The sequence below is a fragment of the Limulus polyphemus genome, unplaced genomic scaffold (assembly GCF_000517525.1).
Source record: "Limulus polyphemus unplaced genomic scaffold, Limulus_polyphemus-2.1.2 Scaffold105, whole genome shotgun sequence".
Lineage (NCBI taxonomy): Eukaryota > Metazoa > Arthropoda > Merostomata > Xiphosura > Limulidae > Limulus > Limulus polyphemus.
The window spans coordinates 850,166-875,586 of NW_013665715.1; the positions used below are offsets into that span (position 1 = coordinate 850,166).

A 25,421-nucleotide genomic window follows, 5' to 3' on the forward strand; every position below is an offset into this window, starting at 1 on the left:
ATACATAATTATAAATTCGTTACAATATATATTGTAACGTATTACAATTTGGAAAGGTCTAAAATTGAGTTAACTGATACTTTAAATTTAGTAGTTAAATTGTACTTTGGATTTAGCAGTTAAGTAAAAGCCGATATATAGTCAGTTTATGATATTCCAACAAGATTGATACACACAGTTTTATTTTTTAACACAAATACGTTTTAATATACACACAACAATACAATTTACAATAAGAGTTAATGCAAATAGTTATTATAAACAATGATTTATAAACAAAAGTTTCACAAACATACAAGCAATATAAAGTCTTCCTTTTAATCTGGAACTTCTTCGATATCTTATCGAGGGTTCATGATGAGCGATTTGATTACGAGTTCACGTAGGTATATTTTACTTCACGGGAAGCTAGCTAGCTTTGTCCTTCGTTATTTACCGGCCAAATACGTCGAGTTTTACTCGATGAAGTTATATAATGTTTTCATAAAAATATTAATGTTCGATGAGAATCCCCTGAAGTTAAATGAGTTGTAATGTTCAAACTTTGTAAATGCTCCTAGTCAAATATCTGAAGTTTTCCGATTGATAAGCGTTACAACAATCACAGTTTTAGCTTCCGAAGTTTATAGCACACTGATTATAGCAAACTAATAATAGATACTCTCTTTTTTGGCGCGTCGCGTTGGATATATTTATAGGCGTGAGTAGGCTTTCTCGAAATTTCAGCTTTATGTAACAATACTGACGCTAACACAAGCATTTACGTACACACACATATATATTGTTCATTTTACTCTCGTAAATCTTCTACAACTTTGGAGAATAGGCGGAAGTTTCGCAATACATATTTAACAGTATAAGCTATGTATGCTTCTAAATATAAATTTAATTGTTTGAATTTATGTACAAAGCTACACAATGGGCTATTTGTGCTCTGCCCACCACGGGTATCGAAACCCGGTTTCTAGCATTGTAAGTCCGCAGACATACCGCTGTGCCACTGGGAGCGTATATTTAATCTATCATTATTATTAATACGTCAATATTAAAATAAATATATAATAACAAATTCGTTACAATATATATAACTAATTATTATAATACTGATTGGCTTCAAGGAACTAATGACAACATCGATACAATGATATTTAAACATTAATTTTAATATGCAGGCATTGGAGGCTATGATATTTTTTCGCCGTTTTCTTGTTTTGTGCGTTTGTCTATCTCTTGTACATCTTATAAGCGAGAATATAGTGTTACATTTGTATTGCTACCTGTGTACGAAAGGTCAGCAATACTATATCCCTAAATCTGTACGTTAATGTGCTTAGGTAGTGTCCCTGAAGATGCCACCAAGCGCAATATTGGACAGTAATGAATAGAAAAACAAATTCTGGCGCATTACAAAATTGTTTTGTGCGTGAGCGGAAATCAGCATCATGATTCTTAGTACTTTTATATCTTTATTCATTAACGTAAAACTTCCTGAATTACGTCACCAATCAACTTAAATATAAAAACAACAATTTTCTGGTTTTAAAATAAATTATAAAACTTGTTTATGCATGCCCTCGTATTTGTCTTATTCCTATATTTTCTTATGCCAGACATTGCTTTCACGTTCATAATATATATGTATTTTTTAAATCGCCTCAACTATTTTTGTGTTGTAATGATAAGTTACCAAAGATACCCATGACATCAGTGAAAAGCACGGTAATTTTCACATTTCACGCTTCTCTTGCCTTTATTACCAAATTGCACTTGAGAAAATAAAGAATTATATGATACCGTTGGGTTGTCAGGTTTCTTAAATTATGACTTAAAAAACATGTTTATATACAAGACAATTAAATTATACTAAAAATATTTTTATACAAAACAGTTAAATGGCACTGGGAAATTTTTTTTATTCAAGACAGTTAATTGACACCAGGAAAATGTTTATATACAAGACAATTAAATGACACTAGGAAAAATGTTTATATACAAGACAATTACATGATACAAGGAACATGTTTATACAAGACAGTTAAATGACACAAGGAAAACATGTTTGTATAGAACAATAAAATAGTACTAAACATTTATGAAAGAAAGTTAAGTTCTATTAGGAATAATGTTTATAAAAGACAATTAAACAATACTATGAAATATGTTTATGGAAGACAAATAAGTATCACTAGGAAATACTGGTAATTAACTTATATCAGATAAAGCGGTTATAATATAAATATTATTATCTTTGGACTCGAAAGATCTTCTCGAATATAACAATTACATCCTAAACCAAAGATTACACCATTATTAAGCCATGTAACTTTCGAAGTGCTTGATATGACTTGAGAATCAGTTTATACTCAATTTCCTATGCCTATGTTCATTAATAATACATATCAGAACAACCAAAAGCAATCTATTGCATGAATTAAATTAGTTTTCTTGAACAGTTCTAATTAGTGTGGGCAAGCTAGAAATCTTAAAGTTCAATAACAGTCACACAGAAATCATTAAAGTTATACGTACAATCCGTGGTCACGTTTCTAACGTCAAGGAAGGAAACACAGATCGAACAACTTGCGAGGCTGCTCTATACACAAACTGGGGCTAATTTGGATTATTAACTTGACACACACCAGCTATCTTTAATTATAAGATGAATAATTATGGCTAAGAATATGTTTGAGAAAGGCTTTCGAATACCCCTGCTTACGTTTGTCGTATTCACTTGTAACACTCGAAGAGGGTTCCCGATAATGGCTGAATCATCGTTCCACGATTAGTGTTCTCTACAGGTCTGTAGTGCAGATAAGTACTCATAGAAGGCAAACAATTGTATGTTGTTTCACATTGTTGCATTGTTGTATATTTTTAATATAAACGTTATATATTTTCTTTACATACTTGAGCTGCTATTTTATACATCTTTCTTCATTAATAACAAGTCGTTCCTGATAGTATTGAGTCATTAGCCTTTGTTGTAATAAACTTTAAAGGATAGGAGATAAATGATGATATCCGAGAACTGCGCCATGCGAAACTGGCAGAGATAATTAACCGTCTTCAAAATTCTGTATGTGACCGAAGTAATCAGCGCTTAAAAAACAGACACGCGGTTCATTTATCTTTAATATGTTTCTACACTACACACTATATAAATAAAAATCAATGGCTGTCTTTAGTGTTATAAATTGTTTATTTTATAGCTCACCTTTTTGTCATGTTCAGTTATAACAATGTATACCTTAAGTAAACCTTGAATTACGTTGCTAACAGATCACCAAGTGTATAATTATTTCACATTTATGCTTAATTTCCGTTTAGATACATTGCGAAGGTTAGAATAATCAGGTTTGGATCTGCCAGCATAGCTGAGATAAGAATACACCTGTAATTAATCATACTGTTATATATCCACCTTTCTTACTGCTGTTTGTGTGAACACGTAAGGTCAGTTGGAAAGAAGCATTCACAGTATTTCTTTCTTTTGGTTTTATTTACATAACCAAATATTAGTATAGTATTTTGAAATATAAAAGAAACCTCCAAAAGTGAACCCTATGTATATAATATGCAGATATATTTGCTTATGTTTATTAGTAGTGCATGATTACGTGGAATAAAGATCAATCAAAAGAATTACATTCTAAGAGTGTACACTCAACTTTATCAAAACTACTTAAATGACTTTATACTATTTACTTCAGAGGGACTTCATTTTATGTCAGGTATTTACGTCGCACATTACTGAGACAGAATTATTTTCTGGTAATTACTGAATATATAATAAGGGAATTTCCCATATACCGTGTGTTTAATTACTTTGACTTGGCTATAGCATTATATTGTTGATTTGAAAGTGTCATAATGCAACTGCATTAATCACTCATACAATAATGAAAAGTACATAAACAATGATATTTATCTCTCCTTATACGGTAAATAGTAATATGTATAACATATGCACAAAGCTTATTTCTTATGAATCTACAGAGGTTACCAAATCAGCGTGTGTTTTCTTGGCTATAGTGACCCCAACATTCCAGAAGATGAAGAAGAAGACGTTTTTGTTGACAGAATTGGTGATCGGTTCGAGCGCATTGAGTGGCCAACGTTTGACAACATTCGTCAAAAATACTTAAGTTTAGGTAGGTACAATAAGTTACTATAATAATGTTTGGTATTGTTTGAATTGCATCTATTAGCTAGTATGAATTATATTTCCATACTTTTACTTTAATTAACAGCTGTACACATGATGTTAAAAAGCAGAACAGTAAAAAGAAAACAGCAAAAGTTTTGTTATTTCCTGCACAGAACTGCAGTTTGAAACGCATATATATATAGACTGATAATATTAGATGCTATTCAATATATCTAAAACTACTTTTAGACGGGGAATCTGTCAGATTCCCCGTCTAAAAGTATTGTTACTAAAACCTCCACCTGGTTCAGATGAAGGTTTTATTAACATTAACTAGAATATCTTCGCTCCACTCCGGGATTCAAAACCTCCTTTAACATTCATAAAGGCCCAATGTAGCGATCAAGCTGTTCCTTTACCATAGTTACCTCTGTAGCTACTCCAAAGTGGGTCTGCATCCGAAAACCAACCCCCTTAGGACACCCACCCATGGTACCTGAGGACGTGTGCCACATTTCGTCCCGTCCCGCTAACTTGTGAGGGAGAGTATGAACATAGTTTTAAAAAAGGTGCCACGGGATCTCAATTGGAACCAGAAACACAAAATCCGATGCCAGATCTGCATTCAGTGACCCTGAAAACTTACGATTAGTCCCCTTTCATATCTGGGTAGCCTTTCGGGTTCGTTTTACTACCACTCACATGTAGTAGGATGATATGCTATAATAATATATTAGATAAGGACATCCTCCGAGCCACCCAGATTCCGCCTACTAAATTTCATCCTTATTGCTCCAAAACTGTGTAGATGTTCCCGGACAAACAAACTCATAAACACACAACATGAATTAATATAGGTTTATTAGTTTTTTAGATGAAATGTCTTATACGATACTTTAATAAAGTAAACTACTCCAAGAATAATACATTACTCAGCAGAAATCCCTTTTAATCCTGCTTTTCACACAGTCATCCAGAAAAAAATCTTATAATGCGTATACTCAGGGTAACTCATAGACAACTGGAAGTGATTTCCGGTTATATATTATGCCTAATTTCTAATATGGTGCATCAAGTTGTAAGATATTAAGTTTATCATGCAAAGACAAAAATGTCAATATTACTGCCACTGATGTCTTTTCGAGCGAGTAAAAGTTTGGGTTGTAAAACCCATGTGAATTCATCCAAAATGAAAGCATTTATTAAGCTTGTCGTGTCAACATTCAAACCAAAACACCGGTGTCTATGATCATACTTATAACGCCATAATTTCATAAGCATGTTTGTAACTAAGTTTACAATTTTCATTACAATAATGTGGTTTCGAAATTTAGTTGAAAGTATAGGAATAAGTACTTGGGTACTTGAAATGATAGTATTTCCATTAAAAAGAAAATTAATAATTGTAGCGCAATCAGTGATGATCACTTATATTCCAGCTTGATGCTTTATATACATATATATTTTTTTATTATTCAGCCGTAGACATTCTCAAGTAGAAGCCTTATTGTAATTATAACTCTCGAAATACTTTGTTAACTTATTAGTTTAAATTCCAGATTAGGCTTTTTATTCGGAAACTATGGATAAATTGTCCAGTCAGAAAAGAAAACTTTTGTATTAACAAATGTTCTTATATAGATATATATATGCAAAAATTATGCAAATATCTCATCTACAATTGGCAGTTGCCAATTATATTTCATGTCTATTGAAATATAAATATTTGATAGAGCGATTATAAAAAGAGTGTATAATATCTGGCTTTTTGTTTTTAGGAATCAAACCAAAAATTCGTGATCACTATCGTGCCCATCAACTTTCTTTTTGGAACAACCTAATTCCTAAACTTCACCGAAGTGGTTCAGGAACGCCCCCTCACTACAGTTTCTTTGAAGGCCACGATAACTCACACAGATACGATGAAGTCGCAGCTCTTCCTTCTGATTTAGTAGCTTCAACACCCAAAGATAATTCTTATTCTGTCGAAGTCTCTAGTGCTTCTACTCTTTTCAACGTTAATTTGTTCTTTGTTACCTCTAGTGGACCGTCGACTACTCCTCCGGTTGAGACCACTCCTGGAGTAGACCCAAACTATTCTACTGCCACAACCCACCTGTCTGAACAAAGCACTTACTCTACAGCTCTCAGTGTTACCATTGCAGTTGGATGTTCGCTACTCATTCTTAATGTTTTAATTTTTACAGGAATGTTTTATCAAAAAGATAAAAGTAGACTTGAAGTCAAGCTTCAGACACATAATTACAAGGTGAAAATCAAAGTAGAAAGCATGCCTGAATTTGAACGAAAGGTTAAAAATTCATGTTGAGTGTTAATGATTCCAAATTCATTTTCATAAATTATAATACATATTTTTTGATGATTTTCGGTAGGTTTTATTTCTATTAAAACACCAAGGAGAGATATCTTAGCTTCAACTATGATGTTTATTTATTATGCAATAACCAACACATTAAAAACGAATACAATAATTTCCAAAACAAACTTCAGTTGCATTCTAGGTGTTATCCAAGCCTTGCAGGTTTACAATAATAAATTATTTCTCTAAAGTAAACTAATAATTCTCAGTCCAAACTATATCAGTAAAATTCAACTAATGCTTTTCTTAATCTACATTATGCTGTGTCATTAACTGTCAACCAAAAGTTGTCTCCAAAACATAACTTTCATTTTATGATTTTATTTACATAACGACTTTTCTGACTCGTAAACCAATGTTCTTCACAAAATTTCATCTCCAACATAAGTATCACTAAATGTAATCTATAACAAACTGATGTCACTTTCAAGATTTCATCTAACATCTCCAACATATATGTCACCTAATGATACCCTGACTTATTTGTTGATGTTTCTTCTCACAATTTCACTTAAAATTCCAATACATCTACGTTAAAGCTTAACGATGTTCCTGATTTTACATTATTAATTTCCCCAAGAAAAGTCTTGAAGCCATATCTCCAAAGTTATGAACTCTATTACCTGTAAAGTTAAGTTACACCATCACCTGTCTCTTAGCGCTAGCACTAAGGTTAAACTTGTATCGCTAAATGCTACCTAAAAATGCCTTTACTGCAATATTCATGCAATGAAAATAAATATTAATTTTAAATTTTACTTTATATTCTACCTTACAACTACCTAACGTTATTTTCGGCAGACATTTTACTTCATACTTTAAGTTAATTGAAACGAGTATTGCCTGTTTTGAGTGAACAGAAAAATACATTGGGTATATTTTATTTCTGTTAATAGTATATGGTATATTTATTATTAATGTCCTTGAGTAGTTAATTATATGTTTTTATCATTTTAGTTATAAATAGAGCAATATATTAATTTACGATTTTGAAAGTTACTTAAGATTCCATAAAGTATATTATATAACGTTAATCTAAATTGAAAGGTTGACAATAACACGTTTTAATAATTTATTCATTCTCGTAATACTTGAACATTTTTGATAAGTTTTATTTTTTCAGATGAAAATGACACAAGAAACTGATAACCTCGCAAGTTTTCAACATAAACAAGTGTCTCGTGTTCCTCCTTTATCCCCGTCCAGTCAAGAGCTTCCCCCTCCTCCTCCCGCCCCTCTAATTACACCCATAAAAATACCACCCAAGCCTATCTATGCTACTCTTGAAGAAAAACCTGTGCCTGAAGCTCAGCCTCTGCTTTACCATAGTTGCCGCAGGATGGCACCACCTTCAAGGTCCAGTACAGAAGAAATGAGAGTGTAAAATGCCCGGTTATTGTCAGCTGCTTAGATATTAGAAACCTTTGTAAGTTAAGTTGTCGTCAAAAAGCTCTAGAGATGTGTCAAGCCTATACTGAGTTCGTAAGTGCGTTTTAGGAGACACTAGTCATAGCACCAGCTATTAGCGAACAGTATGGGTCTATTTGGATTATCAATTTCAAAATATATTCATGTATGTTTATGACATATGTATCTTGAAAAGTAATGGATTTATTTTGTGGAATCTAGATAAAAATAATAGTGTTTACTGAATCATAATGGTCAATTTTCGGGCAAAAGAATAGAAGGGAAGAGTTCAGAAGAAGAGCAATGCACGAGTGTAATGATAAACAAGAATATAGGAAATGGCTGATGAGTATGTTCAAGTGCTGTTACTTTCCACCATAATAAAGAAACATATTCATAATGATTTGAACAATGTGTTTTCTGAGTGCCCTTCATGTATTAATGGATCTCTTACTCGTGCTCAGAATGATCTGGCCAATGTGTTTCCTGAGTGCCCTTCATGTATTAAGGGATCTCTTACACATGCTCAGAATGCTCTGGACAATGTGTTTTATGTGTATTAAGTGGTTTCTGCATTGTTTAACAATTACTCATATTACTCTTCTCTGTTAAACAGATATATATATATATATATAATCAAATTAAAGCAAGCAAAATGTAATAGATTTTCAATAAAAAATCGAATTACCTTATAAATTCTCATCACAGTTTTCTTACGAGAACTCACATGTGCATACGATTTTTACATGAGCTCCTAACAGCCTCTTATGCTTCATAACTGATTATATGAATATTTTTTAATATTTGAACTCTGATTTTCTATGACATCCGTCAAGTATTTTGCGTGTACAATGCTTTTTATATATATATATATTAATTCCAGAAGCCTGCAGTATATTGTGTGTTGTAACTAAGTATACATGCTCCATGACTACCCTGTAACATGCTTATGATATAAAATATCTGTTTAACGAAACTCATAAAAAGATTCCAAAAACGTTGTCATATTAAGATATTTTTCCTTATTTCACTAAAACACATTTAAAAGCATTGGGTATAAACGTACTACCAATATAAGTCTTTTTAGATAGCAATATGTTTAGAACTCTATAATAGATACAGCTTAGAATAAAAAATGGTGAGCAGCTAATAGACTGTATGATATAATGTTTCTTCATAAATAATACAGATAGTTTAAAGTCGATATAATTTATTGGTTACAGAGCTTATATTACTCACTAATGTTAAAAGTCAGAGTTATCGAAGTACGAAAAGTACATTCATTTTAGGCACTGAAACTATACTGAATTGTTAAGCCATGGGTGTGATATGGCACCATACTAAGGAACAAACGACAGTATTACTGAGGTTTGGGCTTTTTTAAGAAATCACTTCACCTGCAGAAGAAGCTGCGTGATCTTGTTCATATTTCAGACGCACTGAATAAGTACTTGTTCTTCCAGCTCTTAAGCTTCGTCGTTCCACATCTTAGTCCTAATTTCCAGTACACACTTATCTGCTTCCAATGGGTAGTACGTATATTAGGATATAAAAAAGGCAGTTGAAGCAACTTCACTTTTTTAAGAGTTTATTTAAACGTATTAACGTCTGTTTAACAACCGTTGCATTTCAAATTCACATCACGAAAGAAGTGAAGCGCAACTGTTCGCTTATTAACAAATGAAAATTTCAACAACATTTTTATGCAAATTTTAGAAACTTAAAAATACTTGAGAAAGATCTGCTCGACTAATTTAACATGATATGTCTTACAAGCTTCTTGAATGGATCGCTAACAGAACTATAAACAAGGCACAGGACATTGTATGGGAATTTGAAGGTAACTAAAACTCTCGTATTAAATAATATTTTAACTTTAGCTTATATATTTATTATTTAAATAGTTTGTTGTGCATATCTTATAAGTATATAAATAGATGTTTCAAAGAAGAAAATACTATTTTCATATATTTTTATTCTCCAAATTTTTTTTGAGCTGTATAAACACGATGACCATGACGAGAGCAGAGATTTCATCTAGCTTTGCCAGAATTATGACAATCTAATCGAAGATATAAAGGCTTTCATGTCCTAATCAGCTCATGCTTCAAACTACCACGTAATTCAAAATACAGGAATACATTTCAAAATTTAAACGAAGTATGCATTCAGACGTTTCGCCAAATCCATTCAAAAATACAATTAATTTATGTTTCTTTCAAAGCTTTAGAAGAGGAAGAAATAGTTTCTCTCAGTGTATAAAGCTCGAATATTGTAGCTTTAAATATGTTTGAGAGCTAGTCTTTATTTCGACCAATGTTCTGAAAACTTAAGAGCTGTTTTATGTACTATTCTAACTTTTTCGATTGTTTATGTAAAAGTGGTTTGTAACAATTAAAGGTGATAGAAAAACAACAACATTATAATGAATACAATTTAAGTAAATCGTATCTCCTGATTTTATCAAATTTTATGAAAATCTACTAATTATAACTTACACACCTTTATTTTCGAATTATTTATTACTGGTTTTAGTATTTTTTATATTCTTTATCTAGAGTTTAGTCGCTTAAAATTCTTCATTGTGTTATTATTTTTCATTCAAATTTAAGAAATCGTTAACTTTTGGTATCTGTTGACTTACGGTTTCTGTTCATTTATGGTATTTGTTAACGACTTGTGCTATCTGGATTGACATTGACAACCTCATCATGTCCGAAACTGAAGAAGAATTGAGATAATCCTATTCCGCATATCGGTTGTAGGTATATTTAGTAAACATGCACATAAACATACGTATATTATTATGGCAGAAACTATCATTAACAGCGAGAGTTCACACTGATGAAACAATGCATTCTAATCGCTATAAGAACACACGTAAAGTTGATTTTTAGTTTCGCTTTAAATAAATAATTTGTTCTGATCGGAAGTTAATATTACATTCTCAGCTAATAAAATTTATCACTTTTTTGTTTTAAAATATATTTTTCCAATCGTGTGCTTGTCCTCTATTTGTTTAATTGAAGACAACAAATCATTAAAAAAGTTTAAAATCTAGGAAAATGTAATATTAACGTTGAATAATACAAAAGTGTGAGGGTTTTATTTCCTGGAAAAAAAGGCTAACCAAAAAGTGTTAGACTTAATGATTTGTATTACTGTTCGCTACCTATTAGATCTAGTAAGATTTATGTCATTCTTTTAGTGCACTCTTAAAATACTTGATTACTTAAAATTATGGCTCCTAAAAACAAACTTATGTTCTACAAATGAAAATATAAAAATCTAAAGTTCTAAAGTTATATATATTTTTTGCTGGTGTAATTTGAATTTCATAATTCCAGCGCATGCCAGTATAGAATTCAACTAGCTAAATGCTGCAACTAGAAGTTTTGATTTTTTCTAAGCTAATTAGTAGTAAACATCTACAGATGACATCATTTAAAATTGTTAATTTACTCAAGGTTCGAACACGAAAGTGAGTCTCACGTTTCAGATAGGTTATGAGAGAATTTAATGATCACGTGGAATAATGAGAAGTCAGCATCAAGTGAAATCTTAATATTTCTTTCATTTCTTCAAAATCCGCAATAAAATAGACTCTAAGAAACTTCCTCCAAGCATTTTAGATGAAGATGTATTTCCATTATAAGCGCATTGATACATTAACTACATAGTAGTATAGTACACTTGGAATTATTCCAACAAACATAAATTATATATTATTTCTAACAATACACGATTATATTGTCCTTTAAAATAAATAAAGGAAATATTTATTTGTGTGAATCGATTTGTTAAGCTAGAACAGTAACGAACTGTTGAATTAGCGAGTAAGTTACGTAGAGGAACATAGAACAGAGCTGTATAAAGGGTGGGTTATTATTCGTCGACGTTAAGTGTCTTATATATGACGTTTTGAAACTCTTGGTGAAAAAGATTATATAAATATACATCAAATAATCAAGGCTGCATCCATATTAACGGAACTATTACTGTGATAAATAAAAGAAGCCTCAAATGTTTATATTCAAATTACTTTGAAAGTTTTAGAACATCGGTAATTATGTACTTATTACAAGTCTGTGCACGAAGCCGTAGAGTGGTCAATATTGCTTGCACGATCTACAAAGATCTCCAAAGTATAAATCCAGGAAGAATTATCGATTTCTGGAGGAATGGTCAGAGTCGCGAAGTTAAAACAAGTTAGTTAATTACTGCTAACATTTGTAAGATTTCCTGTATAGTTTAATTCAGCATTTTTACAATTTTCAGAAGTTTTTACATAACCAAATCAATTGTGAGATATGGATAAATTATAGGTCTCACATAGTTGGCTTGAATAGCTCCTTTTAATTTATTTGAAACTGCACACTGAAATTTAAAATTTCCTATTTTTAATAGAATTTCTCGTGTCTCACCTTAGAAAAGTGTGAATTAATAAAGATGTAATTTGAAAACTGAAAGAAACCGCACAAAAAACGTTATAAAATTTTAGTAGAAAACTATATGAGATAAAATTTGTTTGCGAAAAAGAAATATACCTAACATGCGTATTATTAAAGTGTCACTGTTCTTCTTGGTTTCCCTTCTTTTCTGTATTTCTCAAATTGGGCTTGTTTGTATTTCAATTTCATGAAATATATAATCTGCGAGAAATACTATAAAACTTCATAATTAATTCAGTAGTATTCTTTTTAAATAACATCATTGTTAAAAATAATTTCCACTTCTGAAAATCCGAGAATGCCAGGGATGATCTGTGCTACTTTATTACAAGTAATAAAAACATTTTGTAAATGTAAAATGATATAAGGATGTCAGTGACAAAGAGAATGCAAACAAAAATATAGAGATGGTACAGCTTTACCTAGACCATCTCTACATGAATTTCAATAGTATAATTTAATGTTACATCGTAAAACGCATACTTGTCTTTAATATTACTGCACTTGGAAGCTATATATTCCTTACTGTTGGTATGCATTTTTTGTAATAATATCATGGTAAGGTCATGGTAGATATCAATGTAGTGTAAATAAGAGCCTAGGGCTTACATACAAGGAAAACCAAGTTGAGTCAAAACATGTCTTGATTATTACAGCCTCTGGCTGCGAGGTCGGTCGACCGACCTCGTAACCATTTTGTACTCGTGCATTTTACAGTATAACATTAAAATTTAATATTGAAAGTCATGTATGGATAGTCTATGTATGGCTGTATCATTCCTATATTCTTGTTTCCATTCTCTTTGGCACTGCCATTCCTACATCATTTTACATTTACAAAATGTTTTTTATTACTTGTTTTGTGACGTATTTTCTCCTGACTGAAAGTAGTGTATTCTATGAATGTGTGTAATAAAAATTAATATTGTATGTATTGAGATTTTTTTTACTCCTTCACTTCATAAATAGGGTTCGTTCCCTAAACACACTAATTGTATAGTGTACAAAGCATTGAGTATTCTACATATGACAGTCATTTAATGTTCATCTATTACACAGGCCTGCGATGGTTTTATTGTCTTGAAGTTTTTACATAACCTACAGTAATTCCTGTTCGCTGAATTCGAAAATGATATCCATTTTTCTTCATCACCTACAGATTTTTCTCAAAACGTCGTATGTACTTTGACGTAAATAAATCATTTTAATTGAAATCGGGTCTATAGATTTCTCTAGACAAATCGCGACGTGAGAGTCTTATCGATCGTTCGAGAACCCAAACACAACAAAGATAATGATAAATAATATTCACTGTGGTAAGCGAATAATAATTTGATTTAATAAGAGTTTTTCTTCCCGATTTGTAAAAAACTTCTTACGTGATATAAAATAAAATAATATTATTTTCAAAATCTGCGTAACTGAATTATGGAAAATCCGTTATCAAAATCAAAACAACTTTTATAAAGTTTAAATTCGCATGCCTGGTAATTCCTGTTTCACCTTGTACTTAAGCTTTTTAAAAGGAACACCAAATTTCTGTAAAAAGGCTAACTTCAAGGAGGAGTGATAACATCGTTTACTCTATAATTATGACTTTTTAATTACTACTAGTTATTACGACTAAGCGATGACATCGTGCACTGCCCAGCAACACATAGAGTGGATTTAGGTTTAAACTGACGCTAGTGATGAGGTAGTTGTACAGTTATATCGACTGAAACAAGAAGAAAAAAGATGAACAATTTGGTGGGTTGATCACTTTCTGATTTGGTATCTTAGCGATGGTTTTATTGCCTTGTTTTTAGGCTTGTTGGGTAGAGAAACAAATGAAAGTGAATGACGGTCATCTTTTAAAGTAACACTTTCAATAATTGTTGATTTCTTAGCGTGCATATTTGTGTTATGTCTATTGAGTACCTTGGTCATCCCCACATGCCGACTCTGTGGTACTCTTTCGTCTTCCTAACACCTTAAAGGGATTAATATTTGTAACAAAACTGTTGCAAGATCAATCCCGGGTTCGATTCCCCACTGTAGGCAGAGTGCAAATAGTCTATTGTGTAGCTCTGCACTAAGAAACCAACACCATTAAACAATTATCTCAACATGGCGTCATGTATCGACCTTCGCTTATTACGAGCCATGTTTCTGTATTAGTAAATTAACTACTTCAAAAGTGCACTAATATAGAAAACATAGCGTAGAAAATATTTCAGAACGAATATAGAAGGTCAACGAAATAACTACACTAATACTCTTTGACTGAAAGAAGGTCAACTAATTAACTACACTAATACTCTTTGACTTAAAGAAGGTCACCGAAATGATTACACTAACACTTTTTGACTTAAGGAAGGTCAACGAAATAACTACACTAACACTCTTTGACTTAAGCTTGTACACAAAGCTGGTTTAGAAAATAAGCGATATAAAGTTATAAGGTAACAAGAATAATTTTATCGCCACACTACAGAGAAAATTTATTACCTTCAAAGTAGACAGTTTAATATTTTTACTATTTTAATAGATATAAAAAGAAAATACATGAAAACATTCTAACAACTAGCTGAACATTTAAGGGGTTAAATTTTAATATTTGTAAATGAATATAGGTGATGTAAAAATTGTTGTTTGAAGTTAAGCACAAAGCTACACAATAGGCACACCACGGGTATCGAAACCCGGTTTGTAGTGTTGTAAGTCCGCAGACTGGGGGCTGATGTAAAAAACTTATTCGATGCTATATTTACGTCCTGCTATATTTACGTTGAATTTGTATTCGTGGTTATGACAGGGAATTAATTGCTGAATTAGATATTACGTTCGGAAATTCTATACCTGAAATCTTAATTTTGATTTTTTCTATCAGAATTAGCATATATTTTAAAACATTCTCTTTTAGCATAAAATATTATATAAATTAATATTTTATAGAAAAATGCCTGAATTTGTGAAAAAAACATAGATATTAGTGCTCAATTCAAACAATTGTACTTCAGTAGAATAACAACTTTCTTTAATGTTTAAGTATTTAGAGAATCATTTTGGCGATAATCGTTGAAGACACTAATAGAATAATTTAATAAACATTGGCATTAAATAATTGTTTTTAGAGTATATTCTTGAACTCGCTACACAAACTTAACATAAACCTATCCTGAAACATAATATATTCAAAAGATCTCATTAAGCTTAATTATTAGTGGTATCAGAAAGCATACAATGGCCAGTCGAGTCGATTGGTCTGTACCTGCAGCTACAAAGGTTTTGACTTTTAAAATGTTTCCGCTCACATTGAGGGTTTTCTGCCATTCTAAAAATCTCAAAATCAAAACAGAAATAGCTGTAATGATATATGATACATAAACAATTTAAATAACGCAAATATTATTATTAAGTTTATGAACTCTTATGTCAAATGCAATAATCTCAGTGAGAAGAATAGGGAATTATTTAAGACCATACACACCGAGCAACCAAGAAAGAAGATACGTTGTAAACCTAAGATTCGAGCTACCGTGGATCAATGGAGTACAAATTGATTTCTCCAGATTGTCTGGTAAACATTAGCAAAGATTGCATGCCGGTATCCTGCGGTGAAGTATCAAATAAAGAAGCAAAGCCAGAGGAAAGGGGCATGTTCGAGGAAATCAATACGCTCCACTTGTGGCTGAATGAAATTTCAGAGGTCCCTTTTGTAATCCAACAATAGCTTTTCTATTAAAAATGTTTACATAAGTGATAAGATGCTTCAAAAATTAAAATATTTTGCTTTCCCATTTAAGTGATATATAACGCAACAGTTATGAAAAATGATGTTTTTTTATATTACCGTTTCGTTTTCTGCATCAAAGAATTAACACAGTTGTATCATTTATTTCCTATATTGTATATTTTTTCATGTGTTCAAAAACATTCAGGTTACCTAATTAGACTCTCGCGCAATCTTTAATGTAAAGTTTCTCTCTGGTTTTGCCGGCAAGTTCTGCGTTTCACTGATGACAAGTCATTATGGAGACTAGCTGGCATCGACCGTGTAATCGCTTCTGTACGCTCGTGCTTTACGCTGCTTCTTTTTCGTGCTCTGATATTGATTGTATTTTTAAAGACCTTCACTAACGACGTTATAAAACTTACAGTTCTGAGACAACAAAAAGTTCCCTTACAAATGACTTTATCTATTTTGAATTAATATACGGATAATCATTAGGTAAAAAGAAAAACATTTTGCTTGTAAGTTACCTATGCTTCTAATTATCTGTTTCCTATAAACAATAAAGCTATGAATATTTTACAATGAAAGTTTATAGTTTTATAACGACACCTCGGGTACTACTTAATGTCTAGTACGTGTTTCTAACACTCTGCTCTTTAAATGAAGAAAACTACTCAACAGAACTTCAACAGCTCATTAAGAAAGTCGTAATTCAGAATTTACAATTTTTCATGTGGATTTTAAAACATTACAAGTCTAATGAGAATTGCGTCTTCGAGAAAAAAACTATTCCTCAATAAATATAATTATCTAAACAAAGGTTACTAATATATGTGTGCCAATTTTTAAAATATTGAGTTAAAAAACTACAGTAAGTAATTATGCTTTAACAAAACTATAGACTGCAGCTAGTTGCTTTCGTTCCAAAAGTTAATACAAACAATAATAGATTACCAACCAAGAAACCGTATTTTGTTCACTGTTCAATCAACTATTAATATTAAATTTCTGGCATCCTAGAAATGCTTAAATCTTTCCGCTCACTTTGAAGCATAAAAAGCACAGTCCGCTTACAATAAGACATAAAACACCTATTTTTTAATGGTGCTAAAAACATGTACGGAGCAATATTCCTTTTACAAATGCGCCACGTTTCAACCTAGAGCCATACAAGCATAAACGCAATTGAAGACAATGTTGAGCCAAACTAAACACTAATTTCTTACAGGAATGTGACGCATATTGTTGTGATAGAAGTATTAATAATGAAGAGAACAAATATAAGCACTGGCGGATGTACTAGACTCTACATTATATGGCATGGTACTAAATCAAATCCTACGACCATATGCTGGTACAATGGACTTTGACTTCAGCTTAACTGATATAAAGTTTCCCTTCCATTGTGCTAAACTAGTCAACACATTCCTTGAAAAGGGAGGAACTGAAAGAATGAAGTGGTTTTTTTCACTCACTGGATGACAATCGCATCAAGCATGCATGAAATATGCATCTTATCCTATCAAGTGGATTCAGCATTAAAGATGCTCTTGAAACCAAATCTTTCTGAGGAATGGTTAAGGGTACTTTTGAACATTATGAATACTCTGATGCTAAGCATGTAACACTTTGATGCACATGATACCCATACTTTATATTGAATTAAAGTGTCATGATTGGTTATGATGTAAAGCCACATTTATTAAATGTTCATTTACGACGTAGGATGAACAACCAATCACTTGAACTTCAGTTCATATGACGGATCATCAGATGCCACAATGGCATAAAAATATACTGAGATGATGGGAAGTGAATGAGATTACCATATAACATCAGTTCTTCCTTGTCAGAGTAAAATATTAAAGTTCATCTAAAGGTTTTTTAGCTTTCGCTTTGTGAAAAGTTACTTACAAGAAATGTACTTAAAAGACTTGTTTGTTTGTAGTTAAGTACAAAGTTGCACAATTGGCTACTTGGGCTCTGCCCACTACGGGCATTGAAACTCAGTTTCTAACGTTGTAAGTCCGCAGACATATCGCTGTGCCACTGGAGGGCACTTGAAAGGCAGCCTTAATATTTAAGTGAGACATATAACCAAAAGTTTGATAGTAACGTTTATCATGTTAGTTACACTCTTCGTACACTTGAGTCCCTTTGCAAGTGCTAACTTAGTTCATAATGGAGTGAAAATGTTACATATGTTTACAATTCATGAATCATGCTTTAAGAAGATATTTAATAATAATAATAATAACATTATATTTGGGGTTGCTATGGACTCAAGATTAGCTTTTTCTGTGACAACTCTTATTCTTCGCTCTCGTGGAAACGATGGGCAGAGAAACATCCATGTTCTTTTAAATCTTTAAACTTCTAAAAATATACAGATGATAATTTTTTCATCTAGAAAAATTCAGAACAGGTCTCTCAGGTTTCAGAATACCTTAACAGTACAACAATATTGACTTTACAGCAGAACATCAATAACATCATCAGATTAGATTTTTAAGACATTGAAATTTGTAATAACGATAATGAATTAGAATGTGAAGTTTACAATGTACTACGTTTACATGCCTTTATTTCAAATTTCCAAGTTTCTCACCAATGTAATTCAAGAAAAACACAATTAAGATCTTGTAACACCGTGCTTATGAAAGTGCAATTACTGTGAATTTCTACATAAAGAATTTGACAAAATCAAAAAGTTTTCGTGGTATTATAGTTATCCCATTAAAGGTATTAAACATTATGACAAATGACACACACAAATATGAAGTTCCTAATGTACCTGTAGTATTGTCTTATGTTAGAAAACACACTTGTATGTTAATACAAAACTAAAACAGTTGCGCAAGCGTATTCATAAAGCTTGTCCACATCTAAAGTTAAGACTTGTTTTAAACAAGATGTTTCTATTGTTTAAGCAAAGTAGAATATCAGCATTGAAAACAGCAAGCACCTTTGGTACTAACCATTTTGCTGACTCTTCCTCTTTCCAGTTTTATTTTCAGTTCTGCAACAAAATCTCTTAGGCATGGAGGTCTGAGAACTCTCAGAAATATCTACTGGAAGTTTGTGAAAGTCAATGTTTAGAACTGCTTTATATATATGAAACAATAAAAGTCACTGTTGGTCGTTCTCATTAAAACATAAGAGAGGTTGTGCCATCAAGGTATCATCTGATCCGCCAATGGAAAACATTACTGTCTAGTTTTACATATGTTTAACTTTGCAGAAATATTTCTTACAAAAAAAGTACCATGATACCACAGGTGAATGACAAAAAACAATAGATAAGTCGGGCAAATATAACTTAGCGAATTCCTTGACTACCATTCCATGCTGAAACTACATACACTGTATACATGAAAATTCAGGAAAATTTGATATTAAATAATGGGGTAGAAAACATGTGGTGTGTCCGCATACTACATTGTAACAGTGAACACGTGACTGTTGTATCAATTCAAAATTTCAAGGTTTAAGTTTTACTGTTTTAATTGAGGCCTAATTATTCACAACTTGTTTCATTGGTTTGGGAATAACTTATAGTTAGTGTGATCAGATTGTGAATTCAGGTTGTTGTTTGAAGTTAAGCACAAAGATACACAATGGGCTATCTGTGCTCTGCCCACCACGAATATCGAAACCCGGTTTTTATCACTGAAAGTCCGCAGACATTCCGATGTGCCACTAGGGGTCGTGAATTTGGGAATTCATTATTTGTAGCTCGTTTCCACACTTTGGGTTCGTACGTGTGCTATAAGAGTGATGGTAAGATCCCACAATTTGTTCAGACAATAGTAGCTCAACAGGTGTTGGAGGAGGAGGGTTCGTAAGTATCTGTATTTTTCTTTAGACTATCAATTCAAAACTAGGAATGGCTATATGCAGATAGTCCTTTGTGTAGCTTTGTGTAAAAATTCTAAAAACAAACAAACTTTCTTCAAGTTCAATTAGAATCCAATTTTAAGATCTGTCGTAATTTTTGTTGGTCAAAAAACTCTTAAACGTTGTTTAATTTAAGTATCTGTTGTTTTTTTAAGATTTTCTTCTGGCCTTTTATATTAACTTTATTGTTATATCCTTGGCTTCGTAAGTTCCTCAGGGCTTTCACCATTTCTCGAAATTTGTCCATAACAACTTTTGTTGTATTAGCACTATTTTTGACTTTCAACATTAGTAGTCTAAGTAAATGCTCTTTGATACTGACTTTGACATTTTCAGTTGCAGATGCCTCAGTAGCGTTGACAAACTATGTAATTGTTGTAATCTATTCTGTGTAGATAATATCTAGAACACGATCAAGAACAATCGAGAAATAATACTTCGTATTTCGAGTAGAAGTCAACACATTAATTAGTCTAAATTTTTTTGGACACCAATTACAGCAGGTCATTTTTAGTGTTCTTTCCCGATTGTGCTTATGAATTTCTTGTGTGATAGATATACATCCTTCCTAGATGTTCCTTCATGATGAAATTTTCAACAAATTTCAAGAAATTTATATTTCCTGTTTGAAGAGTTTCTTGTGACTTTGACAAAAAATATTATTTTAAGTTACGTGAATTCTTATCAGGACATTTAGTCTTTCAAGCACAACTCGCCACTGCTCTGTTGAATGAGACGCACGCGAATTTTCTGTATTGATTGTTTGGTTCATTTTCAGTCGAAATTCTAATTCTTTCCATTAATAAACTGCCTCCAGATAATCAGACAAATTTGATGTCGAGTTCAAAGTGATGACAAATATTTCCATTCTTTAGTTTTGCTTTACAAGATAAGACATTGAATCACGTGTGACTTAATATATATTAAACCCTTTGTCTTAATTTGGTATTCTCAGATAACCAGATTTCCTCGCAGGTATTTGGGATGTCTTCTTAATAGCAGCAGGATCAAAAATGTAACTTTAGAGTAATTTGAATTTTAAAACCAGACTGAGTTTTATGCTGCATGAGAAATAAACTGATTGGACACGTGCGATTAAGTGAAACAATCTCTAGTTATGACGCAACAACAACAACAAATCAAACAAACAGAATGCATACTTGTATAAACAATTGGACGATAGCTTCAACTGGATCAGCGAATAAGCATTCATCTTTCTTCATCGAAGCCAAAGTAGAACTGTGTAGAACTAATGCTCCATATTAATACAGAACACATTTTTTTCTTTGTGTTGCGATAGCGTTACCACGTGATTGGTCATTCTCCCACAGAATTTATAACCTGTGACATATAGACGTAATCCTCTTAACCAGCAAAAGAGTTTGCAATAGTTTACCCTTTCCACACCAAAGTCCCCTTAGGAAGAGTAAATATTATCTGCTATAGAGAACAAAGATACGAAACCAACTTCGATGGTTTTCTGGACCACTTGTTTATGCCAAAACTGCATAGAAACTGATGAAACTTTGTAGAATGGACGGCAACTGCCTGTTGTAGAAAAACAAGTGTAGAGAACGACGTTTCGAAAGTCTTCCGCCTATCGTCTTCAGGTTTCATCATGAATACTCTGTCTAAACAATCTATCAAATAATGCATTCTAACTAACAAAGCGAAAATTTTGAAAAAAAATTATATCTTAATAAAACAAGGTAGAAAACAATATATGTGTGTATGTCACACTAGTACTTCTCCATTCACAATTTGTATGTGTAATAATTTGATGTGAAAGTCATTCTAGCTGTGAAGCTGCACCGGATCTAGGTCAGCCATTAACTGTTATCCTTTTGGGAAAGTTAAATGTGAAACTGCACTGGATCTACTTCAGCCAATGACTGTTATCCTTTGGGAAAGTTAAATGTAAAACTGCACTCGATCTACTTCAGCCAATGACTCAGACCCACCGACAGGGAGGGGCAAAGGGGGCTTTTCTTTGCATATAGACGCTTGATACATTAAGAACTACTGAAATAATAATTTGAGTAATAATTAATATGTATTTGTTATAAATTAAATAGATATTTGTTGTTACTTTATTGACGTTTTTACGCTTATACTGTGAGGTAAAAGCGGCTGCTGCTATGATTTTGTCTGGTTTATAAGCTCGTTGCTGTCCCAATTTAGGATCTTCTTTTTGATAAATTCTTGAAAATGTTAAAAAAGAGAGAGAAAAGGGGGTCCGGCGAGAATGTTTGCCCCGAGGCCCGTGCTGGCTCTCGACGTTCCTGCAATGACTGTTATCCTTTTGGGAAAGTTAAATGTGAAACTGCACTGGATCTACTTCAGCCAATGACTGTTATCCTTTTGACAAAATGTTTTGCCATTTAGTTGGATCAACCAAATCAGACACTCGTGTAGTTTCCTTTCTGTTTGTTTTGCTCTTTAGAACTGTCTTTCTCATGAGTTTCCCAGTGGCTCGACGGTACGTCTGAAGGCTTATAGCGCTGAAAACCACGTTTCGATACCTGTAGTGGATAGGGCGCAGATAACAAGTTGATTATCTTTGTGCTTATTAAGAAACAAACAAACTTACTAAAGAAATTCTGTAGTTTTTTTCAATTTTTGAGACAGCACAACAGTAAGTAGTAGCATTAGTTTTACTTTAGATTTTCTGGATCTGCCTCTTTTTCTCCTTTCCTATTTCCGATAGAACCTTTCAAAAATATAGTTTGTTCCATCAGTTGTGTTTTCCTTAACTTCCAAGTTTAATCATTTTTAAGTTATCGCTGTTTTATTTGTCGTTTTAAGCTATTTTTCAACTTTTACAACCATACCTGTAATTGTTTTTTGAAAAAAAATATTTTGTGAAGCTTTTGTTTGGAATTAAGCACAAAGCTACACAATTGGCTATCTGTGCTCTGCCCACCACAGATATCGAAACCCGGTTTCTAGCGTTGTAAGTCCGCAGATACCGCTGTGCCACTGGGGTGGGCATTTGACAAGCTCTCCATTGGTCTGATTTCAAGTTTCTACTTATACATTATTCCTAGTTTGAAATGTTTTCATTTTATCCGCTTCCTAAAAAAAATGAGAACTTTCTGCTGTTGACGGAGGAAACTAAATGTTTCATCCCAACTTTCCCAATAGCTGCCCAGAGCAGACGTGTTAACTAGGAGAAACATAATCCGTGAGATGATATTATAAACATTAGCTGCCCAGAGCAGACGTGCTTAACTAGGAGAAACATAATCTGTGAGATGATATTATAAACATTAGCTGCCCAGAGAAGACTTGTTTAACTAGGAGAAACATAATATATGAGATGATACTATAAACATTAGCTGCCCAGAGCAGACGTGCTTAACTAGGAGAAACATAATCTGTGAGATGATATTATAAACATTAGCTGCCCAGAGAAGACTTGTTTAACTAGGAGAAACATAATATATGAGATGATACTATAAACATTAGCTGCCTAGAGCAGACGTGTTTAACTAGGAGAAACATAATCTGTGAAGTGATATTATAAACATTAGTTTCCCAGAGCAGACGTGCTTAACTAGGAGAAACATAATATATGAGATGATACTATAAACATTAGCTGCCCAGAGCAGACGTGCTTAACTAGGAGAAACATAATCTGTGAGATGATATTATAAACATTAGCTGCCCAGAGCAGACGTGTTTAACTAGGAGAAACATAATCTATGAGATGATACTATAAACATTAGCTGCCCAGAGCAGACGTGCTTAACTAGGAGAAACATAATCTATGAGATGATATTATAAACATTAGCTGCCCAGAGCAGACGTGCTTAACTTGGAGAAACATAACTTGTGAGGTGATATTATATATATCCAGTAGCTTTGGCAAATAAATTCATCAGATTGTTGTTTTTATCAGCTATTTGTGCTCTGCTTACTGCGGCTATCGAAACCTAATTTCTTTAGTGTTATCAGCACTCAGACTTACTACTGAGCAGCTGGGGTGCTTGCGCAAAGTCTTCTCTAAGTATGAACTGATGGACTGTAGGAGTAGCTAGTCAATAATGACAACTCTTGGGCTAGCCTAGCCTTATCCCACCGAATCGTGGGATTTGACTTTCTCTTATAGTGCACCTACGACCACAAAGCGCTGAGCGCGTAACTCTGGTAAAGGGACGCAAGCCATGAACCGTAAGATTTACAGTCCGAGCCCGCTGACCACTGTCCAACTCCCGGCCAATACTTGTAAAATTATTTTTATTGAGCAGCCCTTTATTTTTCACCCAAGGTAAATTTCTATACAATAATATTGGCACTAACAGTAAAAATCAGTATTTCAAATTGAATATTCTGCTACACATAAACTATATCATTTCTAGAACGAGATAACTTATAGAGTAGTGTAAATATACATACTAATTTCAAAATGGCTATCAGCTCAAGTGTACTGGAACATAACTTTCAAGATCTTAACAAAGGCCAATGACAGATACCACCTCCACGTATAAAACGGTTTGCTTATGAACAGACTAAGGCCACGACTGACTCAAGATTTGATGTGGTATGTAGCTCACAGTTGCAGTTCACTCTTTAACCAGTGCGTGAGGTAAAAAAAAATCTTCAAAAACCAAAATTATTATAAAATTGTTACGTAACTTGAACAATACGAGAAAGCGGACATTCTTCTCTCTCTACCGTTTGTTACATGCATAAAAACAAAATTCATTTCAAACAGCTTTCTACTGGTGATTCTAGAGAAAGAAGAGAGCATAATAAAAATACCAATCACGTCGTGTTTGCTAAATCCATTGCCGCCGAGGCCTTTTGTCTAATACCAGGGCTCCTCAGGCTGGTTATGACTCAACAAGCATAATAGTAACTGAGCCACTATTTATGTTGAGGATAATAACAGCGAATATACGATTTTCAATGATACATCGAGATCTTTTGATCCATCTTGAAACAAAAAACATAATTTGTAGATAAGTTTATTTATAGTTAAGCACAAAGCTACACAAAGGGCTATTTGTGCTCTGCCCACCAAGGGGGGCTTTTAAATAATAACAGCGGTTTTAGAATATTAAATTAAAATATTAATGTAGGAATTAAAAAGAAAAAAGTGATAATAGAAAACACGGTGATATAATATACAGCTTAATTATAGTATTTTGGCACTTGTGTACAAAGTTAAAATCATAAACAATATTCAACGTTAAACTGGTTCACAATTAAAATCATTTTATTTAGGCCAATCTTTGGCCTTCAAAAAGTTGACGTCTCTACAAGTTGTAACGTCGAAACATATAAAGTCGTCAACTTTTTGAAGGCCATAGATAGGCCTAAATAAAATGTTTTTAATTGTGTACCAGTTTAACGTTGAATATTATTTATGATTTTAATATACAGCCTGTTTAAGGATAATGCATATGAATCCTTTCT

At 32.6% G+C, this 25,421-nt stretch overlaps 1 protein-coding gene across 1 annotated transcript in view; it reads left to right on the forward strand.

Annotated features, from left to right (window-relative positions):
• The window catches only part of LOC106470452 (neuroligin-4, X-linked-like), an 82,519-nt gene extending 73,950 nt beyond the window's left edge, over positions 1 to 8,569 (forward strand). Inside the window, exons 6-8 of the mRNA XM_022399901.1 lie at positions 4,033 to 4,151; positions 5,926 to 6,416; positions 7,651 to 8,569. Of these exons, the coding sequence (XP_022255609.1) occupies positions 4,033 to 4,151; positions 5,926 to 6,416; positions 7,651 to 7,911 (871 nt within the window). The 3' untranslated portion in view covers positions 7,912 to 8,569. The remainder of the gene's footprint in view (positions 1 to 4,032; positions 4,152 to 5,925; positions 6,417 to 7,650) is intronic.
• Positions 8,570 to 25,421: the final 16,852 nt, after the last annotated feature.